Source organism: Nicrophorus vespilloides, unplaced genomic scaffold, assembly GCF_001412225.1.
Source record: "Nicrophorus vespilloides isolate i.1.1-1 unplaced genomic scaffold, Nicve_v1.0, whole genome shotgun sequence".
Lineage (NCBI taxonomy): Eukaryota > Metazoa > Arthropoda > Insecta > Coleoptera > Silphidae > Nicrophorus > Nicrophorus vespilloides.
Window position 1 is genome coordinate 28,058 of NW_017099268.1, and position 23,832 is coordinate 51,889.

Here is a 23,832-nt window from a genome sequence, read left to right on the forward strand (position 1 = left end):
TATAAACAAATTTTGACGTTTCACTTATAGATATTTTACATTTCAGGTTAAAAACAAATGTTTTAGTTTGAAGGAAACAATTGACGTTTTTGATTATTCCAATTTATAAATTTCTACTATAAATAGATCAAAATATGAACATTTTTAAAATGTATTTCTGTCACAATATATTACAAAAACAGAAACATAAATTGTTGCATCAGTTTTTAAAGTTTTCCCCTTCAAAAATTGGGTGATTTTCGAAATATTCACTAATGAGAAAAGTCGTAAAATCGTAACTTTTTATTATTATTAGTTAGTTTATAAATTAATCGAACGTGTTTTAGAAATAGAACCAAGATTGATAGCGATTGTTGAACATAAATTTCGTAACTTTTTTTTCTTATTATTTCGAAGGGAAGGTCAAATCCTGCTGAACCTACTAATTAGTGTACACTTATTTTAGATTCTTTTTTGAGTCAGAGGAAAACGTGGCGTTTAATTCCGAACATCCTGTTTTTGTGAGGTAATTCTCTCTCCTCGAAGGTGTTTCCCGTGTTCGTGTCTTAAGAGAGTCTTTTCGTGTCCGCCGTTTTCGGATTATGCTCTACTCTGCAAGTAAAAGTAGGTCCAAAATTCTGGTTTTTGAGAGTCTTCGGAGGTCGGTCGTCGTCCAAGTGCACCTCCGTGTACCACCGGTGACGCCCAAATGAGAGCGAAAGTTTTGTCAATGTAGTAACGACGTGCATGTTGTAGTTAGTGTATGTTTGCAAATGTAACAATTGTCGATGCGGAGGAGATGGAGAGAACCCCACCAGAAAACACACACACTCTTGGATACCTGCCGGAGGTGTGTATGGGTGTGTACGACGAGTATTATAACGCGTGGAAGGCTAAAAAGTCTTGAACGCCGGCCGCGGTTTTCAGTCGCGCGACTCCTTTGAAACCGAACAGGAAGGACACGCACAAAGTCCAACTTCTTTTCTGTACACGAGACACCACACTGTGAAGTGCGCTTCAAAACATTTGGATTTCAAATCGCATACATCAGGGAGCGAAGGGCCAACAACAAACAAAAAATGTAAGAAACAATTTCAATTCGCAATTATTTTTTAAAATTTTTCATATTAAAATTTCCGTTTCGTTTCAAATCAATTATTTTTTAAAATTTTTCATATTAAAATTTCCGTTTCGTTTCAAATCAATTAGATTTTAGTTCTTTCTAAACGCTGTCAAAACAAAATTTGGCAAAAAAAAAAATTCAATGCCAAATAAACGAAACTAATTATCTTCTAATAGACAAAAAAATGACCGCCTTGATATTGTAATGAATTAATATGCATATATTATGTAAATTCAGCACCAATCAATCGTGAAACTAAAAGGAGATCACTTAATAGAAATTTACAATTTATTCTTTTGTTTCTGTTGATGAAATTTTCGGTAAAACAATTAAATAAGATTAAATTCATATAAAATTTGTCTTCAGTTACATTGATAATTACTAATTGATTTGTTGACGATTAAAAATTGAAACAATAGAAAAAAAAATGATTCAATTGTTTCATTTTGTTTAAAAACGTAATCAATATTTTCTTCAGAATAAATGTCACATGAAACTTCAATATGAAATGTCAATATGAAACGTCAATATGAAATGTCAAAATGAAACGTCAAAATTTGATTTTTAACCTGAAACTTCTGCTCTCAAATTGGATATTCGTTTGAACTGAAATATTTCATTTGAAAAACGTATGGAAGAGTTTACAAGAAAATTACGTAACTGCTACGAAACGAAAAAAACAAATTTCTAATCATGAACGAAGAAATTTCAATTACGACGCGCTGTTTTCCAATTAACGATCATCGCTTTTGAATAATCCCAAAAGAAAGTTACCGAATGCGAGAGATACGCAGGCGAACATGAAGAAATAGATGACGGATGGACGGACCGAGTGAAAGATGGAGAGATGCATTAACGAGCGAAATAAAACTGTAATAAATTAGCGACGAGCGAAACAAATTGGGTTTTAGTTTTTTGTTGTTATTGCTGTAATAATGATTGGTTTCTATGCGAATTATCTAATATAGTTTATGGCAGAAAATTGCACGTATGTATGAGCAAGAAATGGTAATTTGGCAAATCATTTAGAGTCTGTAATGGTATTAACGATAATGCAGATTACTTAAGTATATGAATAGGATGTCATTACTTGTAAGGCACAGGATACGACGTCTGCGAAGGAGGCCTTGGAAGGAATCCAAGGACCATTCACAAAATGACAGATTATACGTTTGCCAACTTGAGTGAGGTGAAAGCCGCAAATATCCCTAGCGATGCAAGAAAAATACACACAAAAAAAAACCTTGCAAAAAACGGTCGCAATTGTGACAATTAGCAAAGTAAATGATGTTTAGAAAACAGACACGTACGCGATGTGTAAACGCGATGATTTCTCTTTGTTTTGCAAATGTTTTCGATCAGCACTCTACGATATTTTACATCGAATCCAAACAACAATTTGTTTTTTTTACAGCATTTAAAAGTTATTGCGGAATAACAATTAAGAAACATCATCTTCGAATTGTTATTGTTATTACTTGTTTCGCAATTATTTGCATTAATACTTAAAAAAAACACGTTTTAAATTGACTATTTTTGTCTCAAGTTTAACAGCAAAAGCAAACTGAATTTCAAAAAACAAAATACGGATTTTGTTTCGAATATAGCAGCAAGGCCGAAGGTAAGTTAGTAATTTGTCCGAAGAGTAAACAATAGAATTTGCGGCATTTTTCGCAATCCGTAATGAACGATGATCGATGCAGTGGGCTTTGAAAATTCGTAAACAATGGACATTTGCGAAACGAGAAGAAGGCAATCAATTTCATGGTCTTTTCTTTACGCGTTTCTTTTAATGTCTCGTTTTGACATTTTCCGATTTGTGAGTTCTCCGCGATGATGATGATGATATTCAAAGTAAAAGCGAAATGCCAGTTAAATAGCGATACCTGCGCTCAAAAGAAAACAATAACAAAAGCAAAGCGATCGGATTACGTCATGCCTCTTCTTCTTCTCCTATGCACTACCGCATGCAGGTGTAGTTACGCTCAATTTAACGAAGACGACGGTTCAATTAACAAAACGCATTGCAACAATCAATTAGCCAAGAAATTAACCAGATTTACATCAAGCTATCTCGAACGAACAAAAACGAAACAGAAAAAAAGAAGAGCGCTTTACATAATACATAAAGAAAAACGGCACTTAAAATCGTGTATGCGAGGCAAGAGATTTCAATGGTTTTTTTTTATGTGTATGCAGCAAATAAGGAAGGAAATTGCACCGAGTGGAAATGAAATGTGAACTGCTTTAACTTACGCACGCACGCGACGACTCAAGCTAATTGAATTCGCGGAAAACGTCGCGAGTTTGGCGGAATGCAACTTACAATTGAAATTCGCGTATTTGTGTTTCCTCTATTTCAGTTTCTAGATTACAAATCAACGCAAACAATAGTTTACATTTCAAATTCGTATTACTAAAATATACATAAATCAATTTAAACTTTCTTCCTAATGTTGTGTGTGTCATATTTTATTTATGTAAATATAAATTTTAATCCACTTTTAGTTTCTCGCATAACCGGACTACTCACACACACATTTTATAAAAACTTATGCAAGATCTCTCGAAGAAACTGGGTGAGCTCATAAAACACAACCCACCGAAACCGTTTATATCTTTCTCTACATTCACTCACACTCACTCTCTTTCTCACCATCTTTCTCTCTTTCCAAATCTGTTTTTGAGCAATTAACTTCAAAAAAAAAAAACGTACATCTATTAAACAGAAATCTGGATCACTTTCTCGCGTACATTTGACATAAACATATCTATTACTCACTTCAAAACGATGTTATAATGCAACTAATAAATTAAGATCCGATTTGTAATTCATCTCGTTTTTAATGTAAACGTAAATGTAGAGAGTGAATTACATTTCTGCGTTTTATAGATTGAATCTTTAACTATCAACAGTTTAATAGATATTCGTTACTTGAGCCGCGTACATAATGAGTGACAAGTATTTACTTGTCAAGTAAATTTGACGTCTTTTTTGACATTGACAGATTACTGTGACGTGTGAACCCGACGATGTGATTAAGTGGAGCGTATGCAAATTTATGAATGTATCAATCTTGAATGACAAACAAAATTTTTGTCAAGTTTACGATGTTTAAATTTATCGAGTTTCGTGCTCCAATCACGCGAATTATTATAATTACGTAAATATAAGAGAAATGTAATAAATCGAATTAAACATATGCAAATCACTTTGTAATCGGTCTTGGGACGCGAGCGGCTAATTTAGATGGAAATCAATGAATTCATTAGCAGAAAAAGAAGAAAAAAAAACGTGTTCTAGTAGTTGTTGTTCGAATCTGAATCAAATTATAGTAAACGCCAGAGTAAGAACTGAAATGTTCTCTTCGGACAAAATTTAATTGGAACAGGAATTCCAATTATTTCTAAATACATTCCAAGTGACGCGTATGGGATACGTTAATTGATTAATCAATCAATTAATTTTATTTATTTTTTTAATTGAGTTTGAGAAGCGGGTGTCTCGGGCGGAAATGGAAAAAAGGATAATTGGAATTTGGGTCGGTCTGCACGAAATATGAAAGTCGTTGCGGCGTAATCTTGAGAACTGAAAACGAGAAACCTTTCCGGATGCGTAATTCGTTTTAAAAAAATAAATAAATGAAAAAAACGAACGTGATACCGACCGAAGCGAAATAATGCAGGTCGCATACGAAGAAACTTGGAAAAACGAAGATTTCTAAAACTAAATTGCGTGGAACAACGGGTCAAACGTACAAAAATTCCAGGAATTTGAGCGATCCGATTCTGTTCTATTATAAACAATACAAATATAAATAAAGTTAGTAACTATGGAGACAAATCTAGTAAGTATGGAGTAAAAGGCAATTGTTTGCGCTTTTGTTTCGGATTTTTAGAAGTTCCGGTTATGCAATTTAGAAGGGACTCTGGAAACCCAGTCCTCCGTGAAAAAGAGTCTTAAGCTGTGTTGTTGTTGTTGTTGTTACAGCCACAGCCACCGCTGCTGTAGCTCTTGTATCTTTATCCGACGAGTTGAAATTAGAATATAATAGCGAAAGTGAGCCGAGCTGCGGACAAGGCCATTCCGCTTTGATAAAAATCCGGTCGGCTATTACCACTGTTAAACAACACACACAGTCGTTTTCGATTACGAAAATCGCACCCGAAGGTGCAACAAGAGAAACAATTCAAGAACGGAACTGCCGGCACCGATTTTCTTTCGAGAAAAAATCTATAATTTAGACGCCAGATTTTCCACGCAATTACACCGCAAAAGTTTCGACACATCCATTACCCGAGATTAGTTTTTCTACACCGTAAATTGACCACTTAGATACTGGATGTTTTGACAGACGTCAAGTTGCATCTTTTTAATTTGACAGCTGTCAATTGTTACGAGAGAGTTCAGCGCGTGACCCATTTCGCGATGCATAAAAAAAAACGTGTTTTCGATTCTTAATGTATCGAAAAGCGAATGCTGTTTTATATGTGTGTGTGATATAACTCACTCGATTTAGTGCACAATCCAATCCATTAAAGTAAATTAAGTGCTCGTTGCACTTAAGACAGAAACAAATAACGAAATGAAAAACAAACGAAGTAATTAGCTGTCATCGCAAAAATCCTGCTCTGACTCATTCCAAAATATTAAAATTGAATAACCTGTATATTAGAGTTTCGTTAGATACATTCAGAGTTGTCAGACAGATACGTTTTGTTAGGTATATCAAATAAAACTATATTAGAGTTTCGTTGTAAAAAAAAAGATACATTCAGAGTTGTCAGACAGATACGTTTTGATAGGTATACCAAACACCAAACGGATACGTCAAAAAAAAAGTGACGTAGCAATGACATGCTGCGATCAATTGTTTCTCGCAGATGTAAACTTGAACTGGATTACGAAACGACACGTCGCTGCCGCTGCTGCAGCACACACATAAATATTTCTTTCTCTTTCGGTCGGCATCTCGTGCGTCGAGCGGTGCGAGCGCAATTAATCAAAACGGAGACAAGGTGACGTAAGTTTTCACCGGTCGAATTTTTCGGAACGTTTCGAAATAACCACCAACAACAATGATCATTATAACATTTACGTAGCCGCCACCCGCGATTAAATGGTTCAAACAAGTGAATAACCCAGCAGGAATTTAAGAGGAAGGTCGGTCCTTCGCTCCGTTCCATGGTCACAGCAATATCCATTCATTTCGGTATTATTCGTAGTTTAATTGTACAGCTAACGAATTTGTCGGACAGCTCGGTTCAATTAATAATAATAATAATATTGAATGAAAATTTAAATGAGACGCATACAAAGATAGTTTGATGGCGAAAATCGTGATTTGATGCAGGTGAATTGATTTGAATTTAATCGACGACAATTTTTGTGATATTTACCAAAACCGGATGTCGACTGTGCTATAAATATAAGCAATTAAATTCTCGCATTCGCACTATTACGCAACACCGAATAATAATTCGCATATTTAAAAACGTCGAGTTAATTGAAGACTTGATGCCTGCAAGATGCACACAAGGTACTTCGTGATCGATGATTACCAATTAAAAAGGATACAATCGTATCAACTGAAGACACTCCAACGGTTACCCAACAATTGGATGAAACCAAAGAAAATGCGTTTTCCGTTCCCACGAGAGTTTTTATCTTCGCTCGGCCTGCATGGATCGTTGCGAAACTCCCATATGCAATTAGCATACTGATCGAATTGCAAAAGAGAACAACAACAACAAAATAAAAAGTTGTTTAGACATATTTACGCGATGCGACAGAATAATTGCATGGTTTTTCGAAAGGAAGGATGACAAAACTAAACCGTGTTAATAGATAAATTAATTCTCTCGCAGAAGAGACAAAAACGACGATTATTTTAAAATTGTAGCATATTGTTTTCATTGTCTTGTTAATCCGATTGCATCGGTAAGGGGGTGCCTGCGTCTGATCCGGTTTACCTTCGCTAAATCGGATTGGATTAATTAATTGCAAACACAAGAAATGCTAATCAAATGAATGTGCATGAGCGATGCCCGCACCGCATACACACACGCCCCGTCGATCGCCCACGAGGAAATGTCAGAGTTTTCCCGAGAAAAAAATTCCGCGATGCAACAACTCCTCTCCAACTCTGCATCGCCTCTGAATATTTGCACGATTAAGTTGGTTATTATATTAATAAATTCCAGTGAAAGTCATTTTACGAGCGAATTTAATTCCGTTTAATGTGGAATTATTACCAATTAATGTTTATTTATTGCATTAACATCGGCAATTCGGAAATTCAAGCAATTCGAGCAAAAACAAAACGAATACGATTATCAGAGATTGGAAATTTCGTTAAAATTATAAAGTAACATTGCTGGCTGAAGAGATATCGTTCAGAGAGTTATGGTGGATGCGCCGGGACAATACGATAATTCAATAATCTTGAATAATTATCAATTAACGTTTTGTTTTTTGTATAATCGTTCAATGATTCATCAAGTGAATGGCATGTATTTTCCAATAATTAATTAACATAAATTACGTTTTAATTGAACGTGGTGTATGCAACCAAATTTACATTTAATTCTTTTATGCTAATAAGCATTTTAATGAAGCAGAGTCAACAAGAATGTGATAATCATTGCTGTTTTTTTTTTGTTTGTTTTCAGGATGTGGCTGAAAATTGGGATTCTGCTGTGCGTGGGATTGTCGAACGCGGTCGATCTGGAGATCCTGAACGAGTGGAATCTGTTGGACTTTAATTTCCCAGATTATGAATTCATAAAAAATTTCAAGTGAGACATTTGTAAATTTGTCACTCGATCGATTTTATCGCAATTTGGATTCTTTTTTTTTAGGCCAGAGAACACCGTATTCACGGGACTCGAAATCACTGATGATCGTCTGATATTGGCCATGCCGCGACTGAGGGCGGGTATTCCCGCCACATTGGCTAGCATCCCGAGGAACACGCCCAAAGGATCCAGCCCCAAATTGGACGCATACCCGGATTGGTCTTTCCACGCCGCGGGTGTCGACAACACCAGTTGCACCGGATTGGTCTCCGTCTACAGGATCAGACAGGATTCGTGCAACAGGCTTTGGGTAACATATTGATTAAACATTTCCGTATTAGTTATTTCGAAAAATGTGTTAAAATTTAATAACATTGAAAACACTCACTTAATATGAATGATGTTTTCAGGTGTTGGATTCGGGAGTGCAAACCTCCATCGACAACTTCCAACGTGTCTGCGATCCGAAACTGGTGATCTTCGACCTGCGCACTGACACAGTTGTTCGGACTGTGGTGTTTCCCAAGGAAGTTCTTCGTCCCGCCTCGCTGATGACGAATTTGGTGATTGACGAGAGCGTCAACGGAAAATGCGACAGCGCCCTCGTCTACATGTCAGACACGGCAGCACCAGGTCCGATAAACTGACATATCTGTCAACTTTGACAGTTGTGACTTATCTTTTTTTGTTTTGCAGGCGTCGTCGTCTACGACTCGTCCAAGGACAACATCTGGCGTTTCATGCATCCATCGATGTTCCCCGACCCAAACTTCTCCGACTACACCATCGACAACGAGCGATTCACGCTTATGGACGGCATCGTCGGACTTGGATTCTCCCCCAATCGCGGCCTCCTCTACTACCAACCTCTGGCCACCGACAGGTTAGCTATGAACACAAAACAATAAATTCGTATTTTGATTTTTGTTTCTTTCAGAATTTTCAGCGTTTCCACTTCCGTTCTGAGGAAGGGTCCCTTGGCTGAAGGCGTAGATTTACCGGTAGCGCTCGTCGGAAAGAAATCGTCGCAGGGTTTGGGTCTGGCCGTCGACTCCTTCAGCGACACCCTCTACTTCAGTCCGCTCGAGCAGACCTCCATCGCATCCTGGAACCCAAAATCCAATCAAGAGAGGTGATCAATCAATAGTCACCGCATCCATTCACTACTTACATGTGACTTGTTCGTTTCAGATTGCTGGCGTTCGATCCGCAGAAGCTTCAGTTCCTCGCCGAAATCAGGTGGGCCGAGAAGGACGGCGGCAACGTGTGGGCGCTCTCCACGCGCTTCCAAAAGTTCTTCAGGAGGACCGTCAACGGCAACGAGATCAATTTGAGGATAGTCAGAGTGCCGAAAGCAACCGAACCGCAATTCCCGCTCTCCAATAGTCTGCTCTACTTTTAAACTTTGACTGAAGAACAAAAACCTGTAACAACAACAAAAAAAAAACAAAATCAATCAAAATCCAAGAAACAATTAAACAAAACAGATTACTTAGCAACAACACATAAAAACCGTATTACGCACTAAAAATTACTTAGGCCCATCGAAATCGGCAGCCGAAATCTGACATTTTTTTTTGTTTTTTGCAACGAAATTATAATTTAAAAAATTTGGCCCCGATTTCCATGAATATATTATTACTGATTCTAATACAATCAGCAGAAAAATAACGAAAACCGTATTTTACATGTACATAAATATTTTAAACATTACTCCCCTAAGGCAATACAATAATTATCTTTTCTTTTGTACTTACTTTTTTATGTTATTATACTATAATTAGTTTTTTTTTATCTCTCTTCTTTTCTACTCTATTATTATGCAATTATTCTTCCGAGATCGTGTGTGTGTGTTCAGAGTGTAATTTTTACTTCGCAAATTGCGATTCGACAATAAAGAAGAAAGTTTATTATTTTTGTACAAACAAAAGTCCGTTTTTTTATTTCTGTTCCTCTTTTGGTCGTCCGAAGCGGGAAAAAAAAAATTGAAACGATCCTCGCGGGACACGAAAACTGTGTCGAGGCTTTCGAAGATGTTCGCGTGCATTAATTAGCTTTGATAATTAAACGATTTTTAGAGCGTCGGCAAGGTTTATTGTTGTCGCTATAGTAACGCGACGCGGTTTCTTTGATGGACTTAAAAGACTTGTTTATTGCCATGGTTATGATGCATTTATGACGGAAATCCATTCGCTATGGAAATAACATCCAGAAGAAGCAGACATAGATACTGCGTGTAGATATATGCAAGGGTATGCAAATAATATACACATTTCCCTGAGAAACAAATTGTTGTTGATGATCGGATCTTCGTGATGCGTTTGAGTAAATACATGGCAATTATTTATATCACGTAAAAATAATGTTATCGGTGTTTTCCCAGACCTTGACTCATCCACGATAATTCGACACATTCGGACGAAAAACATCTCCAAATTTTTACTACCTTTCAACTCTCGGGAATTTCAAGTCATTTTCAATTATCAAGTTCCGAGCAATAAAAGTAGTAATAAAGCGCGACAACAAAAAGTACAAATAGATAATCATAAAAACGCAAGCTACAATTCTCGTAATTTACAACGACGAGTTTTGATGTCGCAAATGAGCCACAATTAATGAGTAAGCAATAAACGTAATAAATGATACTTTTTGCTTTGTTTTTTTTTTTTTTAATGAATGATTTTAATTACTGCTCAACACGATGCACGCTTCTCGATCCGTGTTTTCCCGCAATTTGTTTTCATTCTTTTGTTTCTTGTAATCTCCCATCTACAAATCGGAACAACGAGCATTCGAAACAATTGAAACGAGAAAGTAACAATTACAAAGTTGGTGCGTCACCGAATCAAAAGAAGCTGTTGAAGCGAATTAAAAGTGTGTATCAAAAAGACAGTGACCCGAGGACATTAAAACAACAACACATTATACGCAAAATACGTTTTACTACCGTAACAACAGTTAAATGTTTCTTTGCGTTTCGTTCATTTTTTTTTAAATGGAATTATTACTTTACAAGAACTTGTTATGAATTGCGTTTCGGAATTTCGGAAATTCTTTTCTTGCACCAAACAACAAATATCGAAATTTCGCTCATTGCGAACATTCGCGCTATGTCCATTTCAATTTTATCTCGAAATAGCAAACACTTGGATAAATGGAAATGCGAAAAACAACAAGTTTATCTAATTATTTATATGGGCATTCTTCGAGTTGTATTTTTCGTTGTTGGCGAATACAAAGAATCTATCGAAATATTTATATTATTATTGCAATATAGATAAATAGAAATAAATGGACTTTTAAAAATGTAAAATTGAAAGAAGTAAATATTGAAAAATGATCAAGAAAACTAAACATCCTGGATGAGAAGATGGGGAATACGACGAGAGTTTCCACTCTGCTTCGGATAAAACTAATTGTGCTTTCCCCTTTCATCAAATGAACTTTCCAGTGACGCAAGAGGCTGCTGCTGCCAGCCGAAGAGACACGATAGTAAACCCAAAAGGAAACATAAAGAAGTAGAATTTTCGAGAATGACTAAATGAAATAAAAAAAACATCGATTTTCATGAAAACGATTTGCGTAAAGATCAAACAGGATGCGTCGATGAATGATTCAAACTAATCGAAACAAATTGGGTAACAAAGTTTTCCGCGAAGCCGCTTCGAAACAATAGCCAAATTTTAAATTCTGTTAGGCGCGCGAGTGCAGCGATAATTTTTAATTTTCCAAACACGGATTCATGAGTTAAACCAAATACAAGATATTAATAAATTACGAGCACATTTTGCATAATTTTTGACGACATGTCCTCCGTTTTATGATAAACGCGATACGCACGATTCGTCGAAGGACGAAAATCGAAATTGTGTGTGTGTGTTCAAAATCAACAAAGTTGAGGGTCTTATGAGATAATCACAGTTGGATTGTTGTCAAAGATTTTTCGCTTTTCTGGAAAACGAAAAAAACAATCGTGATTTATGGATAAAAAAACAAGGGAACCACATAAGAAAATAAAGAGTAGATTGCAGCATCATATGTTCCGACGTTTGTGGCCATGCTAAATCTGGGAAAACCGAGCTAATAATAACAATAACAATGGTACAGACAATGGTAACAAGAGATCGATGTCTCGATTTAGCGAGCAATTAAAAACCACAGTAACCACTTTGTCGTCGTCGTCTCTTTTTCCGATGCCGCCGAATCTCGATTAACATACGAATCATTGTTTATAATAATACAATTTGGCGGGAAAAATTGAGATGATGTCTGTTTGTTTTTGTTATTAGGATTATTGGCACGACCGTGCGAAGTGGAGAAAAGTTAATAATCAAGCGGAAAGGTATTAATAATAACATCGAGGTAGGTGAGGAGTGAAACAAATGAAGAGGAAAGAGGAAAACAAAAGAAAAAGGACGACGTGACGCGCGTGTGGAGTACATACAGGGAGAAGAATTGCTGGATTCCGTTATTGTATACATATAGATGTGTGTGTGTATATATATATAGTCGAGGCGATTAGTCTGACCGAAACCAGAGTCGTCCCGACATCAGACGGGGCAAGTAAGCAAGGCACTCTTCTCTCGTCAGAGCAACAACCACCGCATTCAATCGCACGCAAGCAATAACAGTCAAAAGTGGTGTTCGTGAAACCATTGGCAACGGTGGTCATAGTGAAACAAAAATGTTTGGTAAGTTCTATCTCATATGCAAACTTATTAGCTCAATTATCATAGTTCAAATAAACATTAACGACATTTAAGCTTAAAGACAATTAACTTTACCATATACTATTTTGATATATACAAAATATTTTTTTTTTAAATTAAACAATTAAATTCAGAAAACTTCAATGTGAAAGGTCAAGTTTTTTTTTTAAACGATTCTTTCATTGACATCTCCGATCAAATTCATTCGATACTGAAAATTCGAAACTTGTTTAAACAAACAATTGATCGAAATCCACGGCCACCCACTAGAAACGACGAAAAATCAATAACAAATCGAAATCGAGTTTTATGGTAATTCCAGATAGGATTGAAATCTTTTGCAAAAAAAAAATATGAAGTAAAAAAAACGGACGTGAACGATAAGTTGTTTCCGGTGCAACAAATAAACGATTCGTAACTGTACAAATTAGAAATGTAAATGGTTAAAGTGGCGGAATATGTAAATTGTATATTACAGAAACATGATATCTAATTCCGCTTACGTCAAAACGTAAATGAAGATGATCGCATATTTAAAGAAGAAACAACGTTTATATCATTTAAATAAAAAAAAAGGCGTAAAACTTGATTGAAATTTGCTTAACCGGTCTTCCCTCGAGGAAACGCTCCTTCGTGCAACTCAACGCACACCCACTTTGAGTTACTATAGAAACCTATCAATAAAGAGTTTTGTTGTTATTGTTATGGAGATAATGTTGATGAGGATTCTCATTTTTATATATATATTCAAACAGAAACGTGCTTAGTGAAACGTAGAGCGCGTTCGCTGTTTAATATCCGTTTTGCGCAGATAAACAATGATACGCTCGACGATAATTGTCGAATTACATAAGCGGGCAACATAAAAATCACGCGACACGGGGGGGAACCGTCGAGACACGATGTCACCGATTCGACGAAGTCCTTCCCATCTTCCGTTTTCTATTTGCCATTTTAACTAGTTTCGACCGCAAGAATTCGGCGTTTATCGACCTCGTCCGTCGTTAATTGTTTCGCGACACGGTTTACACACAACTCGCGCCCCGCTCTTGACCTTCCGGAAATCCCGAAGACACGCGCATCTATTACGTAAGAAAGAAAGTGATCATCCTCCTCCGCCACCTTCTGCTGCGTTACTACCCTTTTACACCTGTAAAATCAATAACAAAAAACGATAAAAACAATGATAAAAATAAATAAATAAACGCGATTCGTTAGGAATGCATAAGTAATCCGGCCCACTTCGATATCAGAGTGAAATTCAACGGAAACGAGCGTGCGTGTTTTCACACTTCAATTAACATTCAAATGGGACAAATTATAACAATTCTCCGCTCGTCGCACGACGTTCTGCTGCGCGTTTTTCGCGCCGCTCTAGTCTCTCGATTCAGTTCGGTTTCCGCTCTTTGCCTCCCGGTAGGTAGGTCAGTTACGATGATTCCGTTTCATTGCCTGGGTTACGTAAACGAGAGGCGCGACGCCACGATCCCACATTTTGCCAACAACAAACAATCGAAGACTTCTGTCTATATACATGAGGAAAAAAAGAAGATAATCAAACTAAATTTATTTTTGGCCGTTACCTATGGCAACGTAAGATCACAGAGTTCGTGATCTGCGAAATACATCCGTTAACATCTATCTATATTCGATACATCGCAAAATGTAAATCTAAATAACGGCATTCCCCGGATCGTGCGTAATCCAAAGATCTATTAATAAAGTAAATTTAATATTTAAATTAATCGAAACGGACATCGATCACAACAGTATGTCAAATAACAGTCGATAGGTCAGATATTCCGAATGAAAAATATAGGCAACCAGCGTTTCTACAACGGAAATTAAACAGAACAAAAAATCGCAGATACGACAAATTTTTAATGAATTAATTTCGATGCGCATCAGGAGATCATCATTTGCATCATCGAAATATTGATTTTAATTGCAATTTCTCCCCAAAGAATCTATTCAATCGATTGGAAGGAGACCAGAGAAGAATAATCGAAATAATAATATAGCAAGTAGCCTTGTGTCAACTGAACAAAAACGATCGCAGAGATTGAAACTGACTCAATCGAGTCAGTAAGAATAAAACAATTGCAAAATGTAAATTTAAACAAATGACTATGAATGATTGACAATTACCTAAAGAGAAAAACAATCGCTGTAAAGTTAACCAAATAGAAGATGAGCAAGATTTCTTCAACAAAAATGGACATATTTCTAAAGGTTTCATTGCGAATGCATACCAATGATTAATGATAATTGACTTTTAAATTTACGAACGCGCAATTACGACGTGCTATTACTTAGTTTTATTATACGCTACACCTAAATAGATAAAGATAAGCGTTTCCGTGAATGTAATTCAGCAATAATTGATTGATCATCATTTGGATTTGCGTATATACATTTCTCAAGATCAAATAATCATCATCATCGACTAAGTAAATATTTACTGGGGGGAATCATCACATTTTCGCGAAGGAACAATCAGGGAAGAGAAGCAATTAAACGCACCTTAAAGCGACATTTAATGCGAATTGTTATTTATTGTTATCATTATCGTTATCGACGGCCGCCGCCTCGTGCAAACAATTGAAAAACGACCCGTAATGCGGTGTTAATTGAGAAACGTTATTGTGCATCCACGATATTTTCGTTTCGTTTTAAATGGATGCAGAAGCAGTAATTGCCCCGGGGCAGCCGTTAAACTAACAAGAACAGCCATTAAAAGTAATGTACGCTCGATTTTCGCGAAAATAACGACTACTACAGATAACGAAGCTCCTATTTTTTTTTTGCTTTTCTTCCCCCCTTAGACTTTAATTATGTGCGTATATAAATACAAAGATAATCGTTGAAAAAACAGACATAGAGACTCAGACGAGCGAAGAATCGTGACCGGTTTTCTAGTGCTTTGTACAAATAGTCATCATCGATATACAATTATTGTTTGGCATTGACATTCGAGCGGCGAAGAAGGAAAGAAGCTCTATCCACTATCCGGAGCGCATCAATGGCCATCGGTAAATACACATCATTGCGTAACTCATTCATTCGTTCATTCGATTCAAAAAAAAAAAAACGCTGTTCTTGCTTAGAATCAGATTTCGCTTAGTTGCGGCGCGACTGTGTTTTGCTTTACTATTGTTTCGTAACTAATAAACAAACAGAGAAACAATTGAATAAACGGCGCTGTTGTTTACAGTTCCGTTTGCGAAAATTAAAAATCGTGATGTCCAAGAGCGAGGAGACTGAAACGACCAATGAAATTGTGCACGTGCAAATTACACTTAAACGGAGCGCATTATTGTTTAATTTCATATTTCTTATTACTTAATTAGCCATTATCTTCTTTTGTTTCTCTGCTGCGATGGGCGCTTGAAAGGTCATTACTGTATGAATAAATAACGTTGTCTCTGAATGTTAAATCCGCAATCCGACGTGCAACGAAAAAAAAAAAAATAACATTCTCATATATACACGCAATATTAAAATATTTCAGATCTTTTGATAAAAGTTAAATAAACTGACAGAAATCTGAGATAAGATCAAGGAAATAAGATTTGCAAAGTATACAATATGAAAAATGGAAACATTTCATCTAATTTAAATTAGGAAGAAAAAAACGGGGACAAAAATGAAAATAATTACCGAAATGGAAATTTTATAAAGAAAATCGAAACCACATATATGCACTGAGTCAGTGGAGATTCATGACCGTGAAATTATATCAGAGTTACCGAAGAAAAACAATTGCCGAAAAGAAAGTTCGTATTGCAAAATATTTGAATATATATGTATAATTTCAGTAGAAAAAGAAGTTATTAATAATGTCTTTTTTTGACTAAACTTGATTAGTTCAACTCATTACAATCAAAATGTGACAATGACATTCTTAATAATTAAATACTTCAAAAAAGAGTTTTGAAATGATCAAATTTTCCTTTTTTTTTTTAGAAAGCGCTCATTAATTACCGTTTCGTATCGAGCATGTATATTTCAGTGGGACGAAGAAACACGAATCTATACTTCCGATTCCATTAGGAAACATCGTCGACCTCCAACAAACATCTACTATCAACTATTATTTTTTTATGTAACAGACCACATTTCCTAATAGATGTGAACCACAACAACAACAAAAAATATGTATTTATTATTATTACTCCTAATTAAAGGCAGACTATTTAGTATATGAAATCATACGTTTTAATTGGATTATGAAAAGAAAAAAAAACGATTGGCAATTTAACCTACACCCAGTAAATAAACTGGAATGCTGTTGCAATTCGGCCCCGAAGAATAAGAAAAAAAAAAAACTAAAACCAAACACTTCGAACAGAAGTGTAAGTTCACGTATTCACATTGAAAATCGACGGTGGTGCGCGCAATTGAACGTGTACAATGCAAAATTATTATTATTGAATAATAAAACAAGTTGGCTGACTTTCGCCGAGCACAGTAAATTGCAATAGTGAAACTATTTTTTAATTATCGGCCGAGCGCTCAACAACTCGTAACAACAACAGAACTGACGAAACGAGGAGTTATTTAGTAAAGTTTTGTAGCCGATAACCAACTCGACCAAATGACGATCAAATTTTGTTATTTTGCGCTAATCGCTCATTCATTCATTCATTTAAGAAACAAACAAAAAACAATCTGCATAAATAACAGGTTGTCATAACAACTAATTGAGGTTGTCAATTTTTGTCACGTTAATTTCAAGTGCAACGCCGCGCAAGAATAACGGAAATTCTTATTGAAAAACACGCCAATTTACAAAATTATTGTTCCCTACAACAACAACAACAATAACATCGCTATTAAAAGCATTCCGAAGTGATTAAAATCGCATTAGCTTTTCGAACGTGAAACAAATGTAAAAGAAAAAGAAACTGGGGCTTCGATCCTTTTTCGTCGTTCGCACCAATTGGTCCACACATATACAGCAGATCTGTCGGCATCTGATGAAACCCCGCTCGTTTGCTTTTCTAATTAATCCGTGCGCAATTTGTAATTAGTTCACTAATGCAAAAAAAAACAAACACCAAAAAAACAATATGAACATACTTGAAGAATCTTTGATTGCGAAACATAACCTAACCTGAATCGAAGGGAACGTCAGAATTCGAGTTCTCGTTACGCAATTGTTATGACAAGCGAGCTCGATTTTCTAAAATAAAAACTCACATAATTCAATAAAAAAAAAATCTAATAGACGTGTTTGAGCGAAGATATTTCCTTTCCGATTTTGAAATTCGAATTCGAACATCTGCACGAATCTGTTTTTTCGTAGAAATTAAAAAGTCGCTAACTGCAATTGTTTCCTGCTTCCTGTAAATTTGAATAAGACGGCGTAATCTTATAAATATTAATATTTCACTTTCGCGTTTACCTTCATATATAGTTGCATGAAAAAAAAAGAAACAACGAAATTAGACAATTAATGCAAATATATATATATGTATAACAAAAAATCAACAGCATCTTGATTTATATGACAAAATGGAATACGCGGATCTAGTGTTTGAAGTCAAATACTACTAAAACAATTAGTTAATAATAGAACAATAGATAACAAGTGTGCAATGGTCATTAATTCACTCTAATTACAAGCAATCTAAATATATAGTGAATTGACTATAGTTTACGCATTTGCGAAAGTAAAAAGTGAAATGTCGCAATTGAATTATACTTACAAATCCGTTTTTCTTTTAAATACATATCAAATATCGTACACAGCGCGATTTTTGTAACAAAATGTAATGATTCTTCACTATTATAAGTTCAATAACATTAATTGATATAGTAAACTAATGTACTTACTATAATTGCATGGATACATTCTTGAAAATCAACCAAATTTAAATTGATAAGAGATCTACAGAAAATGTGAAGATCATTTCGAATTTTGATTATATTCTCAAGGTAAAACTGTCAAGGAGTTTGAAAGCAGATTTTTTTTTTGCAACAATGAATAAAAGCATCAAATATTCTAGTTTTCGTAAGGAAATGTGATTTTTATGCGAAAGATGTAATCATGCTGCGCAACATTGTAACTGATATATATATATATTTGCTTAAAGTCAAGGACTTTGAAACTTCTTTTTTTGTTTGCAAATCTTAAACGAGTCCATCCAAAAATTGGATGTAATTAAGCGCAAATATGTAGGAAGCAAATTAATTGGAGATTAGTGGTTGTTGAAGATTGCAAAAAATAGTTAATGATATAGATGGGATGGTATAGAAGTAGTGTGTAGCCCTGAAGGCTGATCGAGATGTTTGGCTGCCCCAGTTAACTAGCTCCAATTTCTCCGACCCGAATTGCAATTGAAATACCTCAACGTTGCGTACGGGAATCAAAAATGAGAGAGAGTGGTAAGATGAAAAGAGAAAGACGACAGCAGCAGCAGCCAAAAAAAAAGACAAGTCTCGAAATCTTAGAACCGCAGCGATTGCGGGAAAGAAGAAGGAGCGAAGGAATTTGGAATGCGCGGGGCAAGGATGGAATAGTTATTGGCGCGTGCCTCCAATGTCTTTCCTTCACGGTTCGTCGGCGATTTTGGCACTTCCAGCAGCAAAAGAGAAACACACCGGGAGAGTCGCATGCATAATGAATGTCTTGAGCATTGACTGACACACCATTGGTGGTGGTGCGAGTTCGAACGGTCGCTATTTATTATTCCGCTATTTTACAATTCCAAAAGCTCGAAGTGCGCCAGTTTCACAACGACCCGAACACCGAAAGACGAAGGAAGGAAAGAATTAAACGCGCCGCATGCACCGTACGAAATATAATCGGGCCCGGGAAAAGGCACTTACTCAGTTCGGATTGTCCAGTTCTCGGGACCACACGCACTCCTCTTCATTACCAATCCCAATATATATATATCTCCTGCGGAGAGACATGCCAATAGTGGAATCACATACTGCGGTGGGAAGTTAACGCGCGAAATTGGCAGCCGCTGCAAAGATGTTCGACGGGGCAGTGCATCTTCTTTTGCTGGTGGTGGTTCTGTGTTGCGCGAGTGCCATCACCACCAGGACGCGGATAGGCACCTACAGTCAAGGACCTAGCTCGCATGCATACCTGGAGCAAACATTCAACGCACCCGATTACCTCAACTACCAATCGTACAAACAACTCCACGAGGAGAGCAATTACGCCAGAGACTATTCAGACCTGGTGGCTTGGCGGGATGCGAAGCAGGCGGATCGACTTCAATTGCAGTACGGCAATTTGCAGAACCTCGCAGACGCTGGCGTCGAATATGAACCAGCTCAGCTCAGCCACCAATCGTCTACACGGTGGAATATACCGGAATTCTTAGTGCAGGAAGGTAACTTTCGTTGACGACAACTGAAACAAAATAGACACATTTTAAAAATATACAATGATTCAGTAATTGTAGATTGGATTATTTCACTTTACTAGTAAACTAATATGTAATTTCACTAACAAATAATCTGGGTAATTTAGAAAGTTACGCAAAGCGTAATAATCGAAAAAAGTGAAGGAAAAAAGCAGTACAAATTTTAGTTATGAATGAAATAATAATAACAAAATTATAACCAAACGATATTTCTCGCGAACATTTTGCAGGAATAACATTTGGAAATATCGCGAAATTATGCTAAGTGGAAGCAAACAACAATAACGAATTAGAATCGTCTGGATGTTGAAGAATCTCGTTGTAAATAGGTGGCAAAATTAACGTGAGGAAGGAACGTGCGAAAAACAACAACAGAGCAAACACGCGGCGAAAACACGAAATTCCATGCGGATGAAAACACGATGCGTTCATGTTTATTCTTCTTTTTAACGATTTTATTCCTTTGTTTCACCCGAAGCGAAACGAAAAACAGCAACACGATCACGCATAACAAATTGCAAACTTTTGTTGTTCGTACCAGGCGCGTCGCGGCTGTTGATTGTATTTATTAAGTGTGTGTATTTGGGATGTGTAAACTTTTAAAGTACTTGAAATATTATAAAGATTTGTTTGTTTCTTGTTGTGTTTTTCAGAAAAGATGAAATACCTGTGCCTTGTTCTTGGCATATGCTCGAACTTTGCGTTCGCAATGCCCAGCAACAACAACAACAACAACAGGCCCGGACTTTTGTCGCCAGTTTTCGAATGGAAGCAGATGGAGTTCGAATACGAGAGCGAAGCGGCTAAGCAGAGAGACATCGCGAGCGGATTTTACGTTCCGCATGTTCCGGCTCCTATCGACGTCGACGTTTCTTATTCAGGTGAGAAAGAGATTGCTACTAGAATACGAGAGAGAGGAAATAAAAAAAACACGCAATTATTATTATATAAACTTAGGATATGTAGATCAAGTTTATCTCGCTCTATCCGCAAATACAAATAAAAAAAGAGTAACGTGACAAATTGGAAACAATAGACGAATGAAATTTGCGTTGCGTAACGTTGGTAACTTTGGGTTCGCAGGAAGTGGTAGCAAGGTGTTCGTGACGATACCCAGATTCCAGGTGGGCAGTCCCGTCACTCTGGGTTCGGTTAACAGCAAGAACCAAGTGGTGCCGTATCCATCGTGGAGTTGGCATCGCAACCCCGAAAGCTGTTTACCGGATCGTCTGATTTCAGTTTACAGAATCAAGGTGAGACTTAATCAAAATTATCGAATGTAAGAACACTTGTGAAGTGTAAATAACATTATTCACTAATGCGTCTATTGATATCAAGTATATGGGCATAAAATAGACAAGCAAATATTTTAAACGTACGGCGTGTTGACAGAACAAATGATAACATAGCACATCGCGAATGCCACGTGTGTACTCTATTATTAATTACGAAAATGTCTAATCATTTGAGCATTGGCAATAATGAACGTGCACGCAAAATAAAATTAAAAAAAAAGTGGAAAAACAAAACAAGTGCAGCTAATATGCCGTATGTCTATGAAACCGATATGACTTTCTCCACTTGCTGCTGCTGCTGCTGCGACACGTAATGCGAAGGAAACTAATGAGAATTAGTTTAATTGCTCGCGCCAACAATGAACGTGCGCTTTGCAAACATTGCTGCTCTCCGTTTAATACTAAACTAACTGAAAGTAGAAATTTATACTAAACAAAAAAAAAAAATGCGCTTTAATTGGTCATCGGAAAATGAATCGCTTTTGTATCTTAATAATTGATATGTTTTGTTGTTTAGATCGACGAGTGCGGACGCATGTGGGTATTGGATACTGGTCGCTATGGAGACCATCAAACTTGCGAACCGCAGATCATCGCCTTCGATACGAACACCGTGAGCGCAAATTTTGAATACGCATATATATATATTTGATTAACTTATTGTCTTTTTATTGTACAGAACGCAGTGCTGCATCGTTTCACGATTCCCAAAAATTTGCTAGAGTCGCGCTCAGTCCTTGTAACGCCGATCATCGATAATCGCGATAAACAGTGTCGCGACACATTCGTCTACGTTGCGGATTGCCAAACTTATTCAATCATAGTTTATGACGTCAAGCACGAAAAGGCGTGGAAGGCCACAGATAAAACCATGTATCCTTATCCCAATTTCGGTACTTACAGGATTCAAGGTAATAAATTAAATGGTGGATGCGCCGGGATATGATACTGTAACTTGGCGCCGCGCTTATAGTTATGATTGTACGTACCCTATATTGAATCGTTCTTCGTATTTCAGGAGACAGCTTCGACTTGATGGACGGCGTTTTGGGCATGGATCTGGAACGCTACCATCCCGATAAAGACAGGAAGCTCTTCTACCACGCGATGTCCAGCCCGACGGAGAATTGGGTGTACACCTCTCATCTGCGTAACGAAACTCGCTTCAAGCACAGTCCGGAATCATCGCCGGAGATCTTCAACGTAAGCTGCATCCACCTTTCGATTAAAGATTATAATTATTAATATGCAACCAACCGTTCGTGCAGACGCTACTCACCAACAGACCATCGCAATCGGCGGCCGAGGCCATCGACAAGGACGGAATTATGTTCTTCGGACTGATGACCGAAACCAGCATCAACTGCTGGAACACCGCCAACGTCGAGTACGGCAGGTACATCGACACCGTCATCAAGGATACGGTTCGTCTGCAGTTCGCCAGCGGAGTCAAGGTATGTCCATCTGAAAAAAACAAAAGAACATTAGTCATAGAATAAATACTTAATACTTTCGTTGCGTTTACTCTGCAGGTGGTAACCAATTCGAGGGGACAGCAGGAGCTTTGGACTTTGACCTCTAGATTCCAGAAGCTCGCCGCGGGCACCTTGAACCCAAACGACGTCAACTTCAGGGTGAGCGCCGGCAAAGTGTCCGATCTTCTGGACAAGACCAAGTGCAGGACAAAGATGAGCGGCGCCAGCACGTACGGCGGAGGCTACACCGGCTCCAGACCGACGTTCGGAGTGCGCTCCACCCTCGACGAGGATGCCATAATTATGCCATCGGGCTTCGAAGCCATAGCCAACTAACTTTAACGAAACTGGAATAAGAAAAATATCTATAATTATACACAAACATACCGTAATAATTAAGTACACTGTAAGTATTGTTGCAAAGAAACATGCCATTCGTATTATTAGCGCTTAGCCGAAAAAGTATAATTGTGATTCGTCGACGAATAGAAGAAGACGAAAAAGCAGAATCGTTTTCTTCATTTCGCCGTGCGAAATAGTGCAAAAAGTTGTGTAGAAAACAAAAAAATAAATTTATTATTACGTGTGTTATTATTATTATTATTGTATTACTATTTTATAAACTTATATAATTCAGGGATTGTATATAAAACAGTAATTAAATGAAAGTATTTAGTGTTAAATAAAAATGCAAATGAAAAATCTAGCTTCAATTTCCTGTTCGTCCAATCATTAATTTTGAAAATATAGAAAACAATTCATTATATTAATACCAACATTTTTGTAACAGTAATTATTTCAGCTAATGAGAGAAATTGTTGAAACTCTGATGATATTATTTTCTCCTCATTTAGTTATACGTTATGCAAATTTTCCTACTTTAATGCACGCACAATTATCTAATTACACAACAAGCGCATGCGATTATTGTAATTAGTATGTAGCAAACGATGCAAGAAGGGAATATATGATCTATTCTATATTTTTTTTTGGGAAACACTGCTCTATTATCAAAGGTATAGAAATTGCGTAAGAGTAGGAGAGCAAGTTCATAGGTTGTGGAGGGAA

The 23,832-nt window shown here is 36.7% G+C and overlaps 2 protein-coding genes and 2 long non-coding RNA genes across 5 annotated transcripts; 3 read left to right on the plus strand and 1 right to left on the minus strand.

Annotated features, from left to right (window-relative positions):
• Window positions 1-767: 767 nt before the first annotated feature.
• Window positions 768-9,324, plus strand: LOC108564280 (protein yellow-like). The gene is made up of 7 exons (XM_017923279.1): window positions 768-1,060; window positions 7,775-7,900; window positions 7,964-8,210; window positions 8,311-8,533; window positions 8,597-8,783; window positions 8,838-9,032; window positions 9,092-9,324. Coding segments are annotated over exons 1-7 (1,191 nt in total). The 5' UTR covers window positions 768-1,058; the 3' UTR covers window positions 9,303-9,324.
• LOC108564284 lies at window positions 9,253-22,341 on the minus strand. The gene is made up of 4 exons (XR_001891133.1): window positions 22,279-22,341; window positions 19,805-19,981; window positions 19,444-19,711; window positions 9,253-9,324 (listed from the first exon to the last, which is right to left on the minus strand). It is a non-coding gene; the product is annotated as an uncharacterized LOC108564284 (long non-coding RNA).
• On the plus strand, window positions 12,422-23,340 carry LOC108564279 (protein yellow-like). Of its 2 annotated transcripts, none has more exons than XM_017923277.1 (8): window positions 12,422-12,591; window positions 20,648-20,875; window positions 21,078-21,247; window positions 21,807-21,902; window positions 21,969-22,200; window positions 22,308-22,492; window positions 22,558-22,743; window positions 22,822-23,340. In XM_017923277.1, the coding sequence occupies exons 1-8, from the start codon at window positions 12,585-12,587 to the stop codon at window positions 23,098-23,100; spliced, it is 1,383 nt and encodes a 460-aa protein (XP_017778766.1). In that variant the 5' UTR covers window positions 12,422-12,584; the 3' UTR covers window positions 23,101-23,340. The 2 variants fall into 2 exon arrangements, with proteins under 2 accessions (XP_017778766.1, XP_017778765.1); XM_017923276.1 differs by lacking the exon at window positions 12,422-12,591 and adding an exon at window positions 15,484-15,641.
• On the plus strand, window positions 16,324-16,937 carry LOC108564285. The gene is made up of 2 exons (XR_001891134.1): window positions 16,324-16,385; window positions 16,576-16,937. It is a non-coding gene; the product is annotated as an uncharacterized LOC108564285 (long non-coding RNA).
• Window positions 23,341-23,832: the final 492 nt, after the last annotated feature.

Bases quoted from the DNA above. Each gene is read 5' to 3' on its own strand.
- LOC108564280 (XM_017923279.1), top strand. The intron at 8,534-8,596 runs GTCCGATAAACT...TTTGTTTTGCAG, and splicing joins GTCAGACACGGCAGCACCAG to GCGTCGTCGTCTACGACTCG. The intron at 8,784-8,837 runs GTTAGCTATGAA...TGTTTCTTTCAG, and splicing joins CAACCTCTGGCCACCGACAG to AATTTTCAGCGTTTCCACTT.
- LOC108564279 (XM_017923276.1), top strand. The intron at 21,248-21,806 runs GTGAGACTTAAT...TTTGTTGTTTAG, and splicing joins TTTCAGTTTACAGAATCAAG to ATCGACGAGTGCGGACGCAT. The intron at 21,903-21,968 runs GTGAGCGCAAAT...TTTATTGTACAG, and splicing joins TCGCCTTCGATACGAACACC to AACGCAGTGCTGCATCGTTT.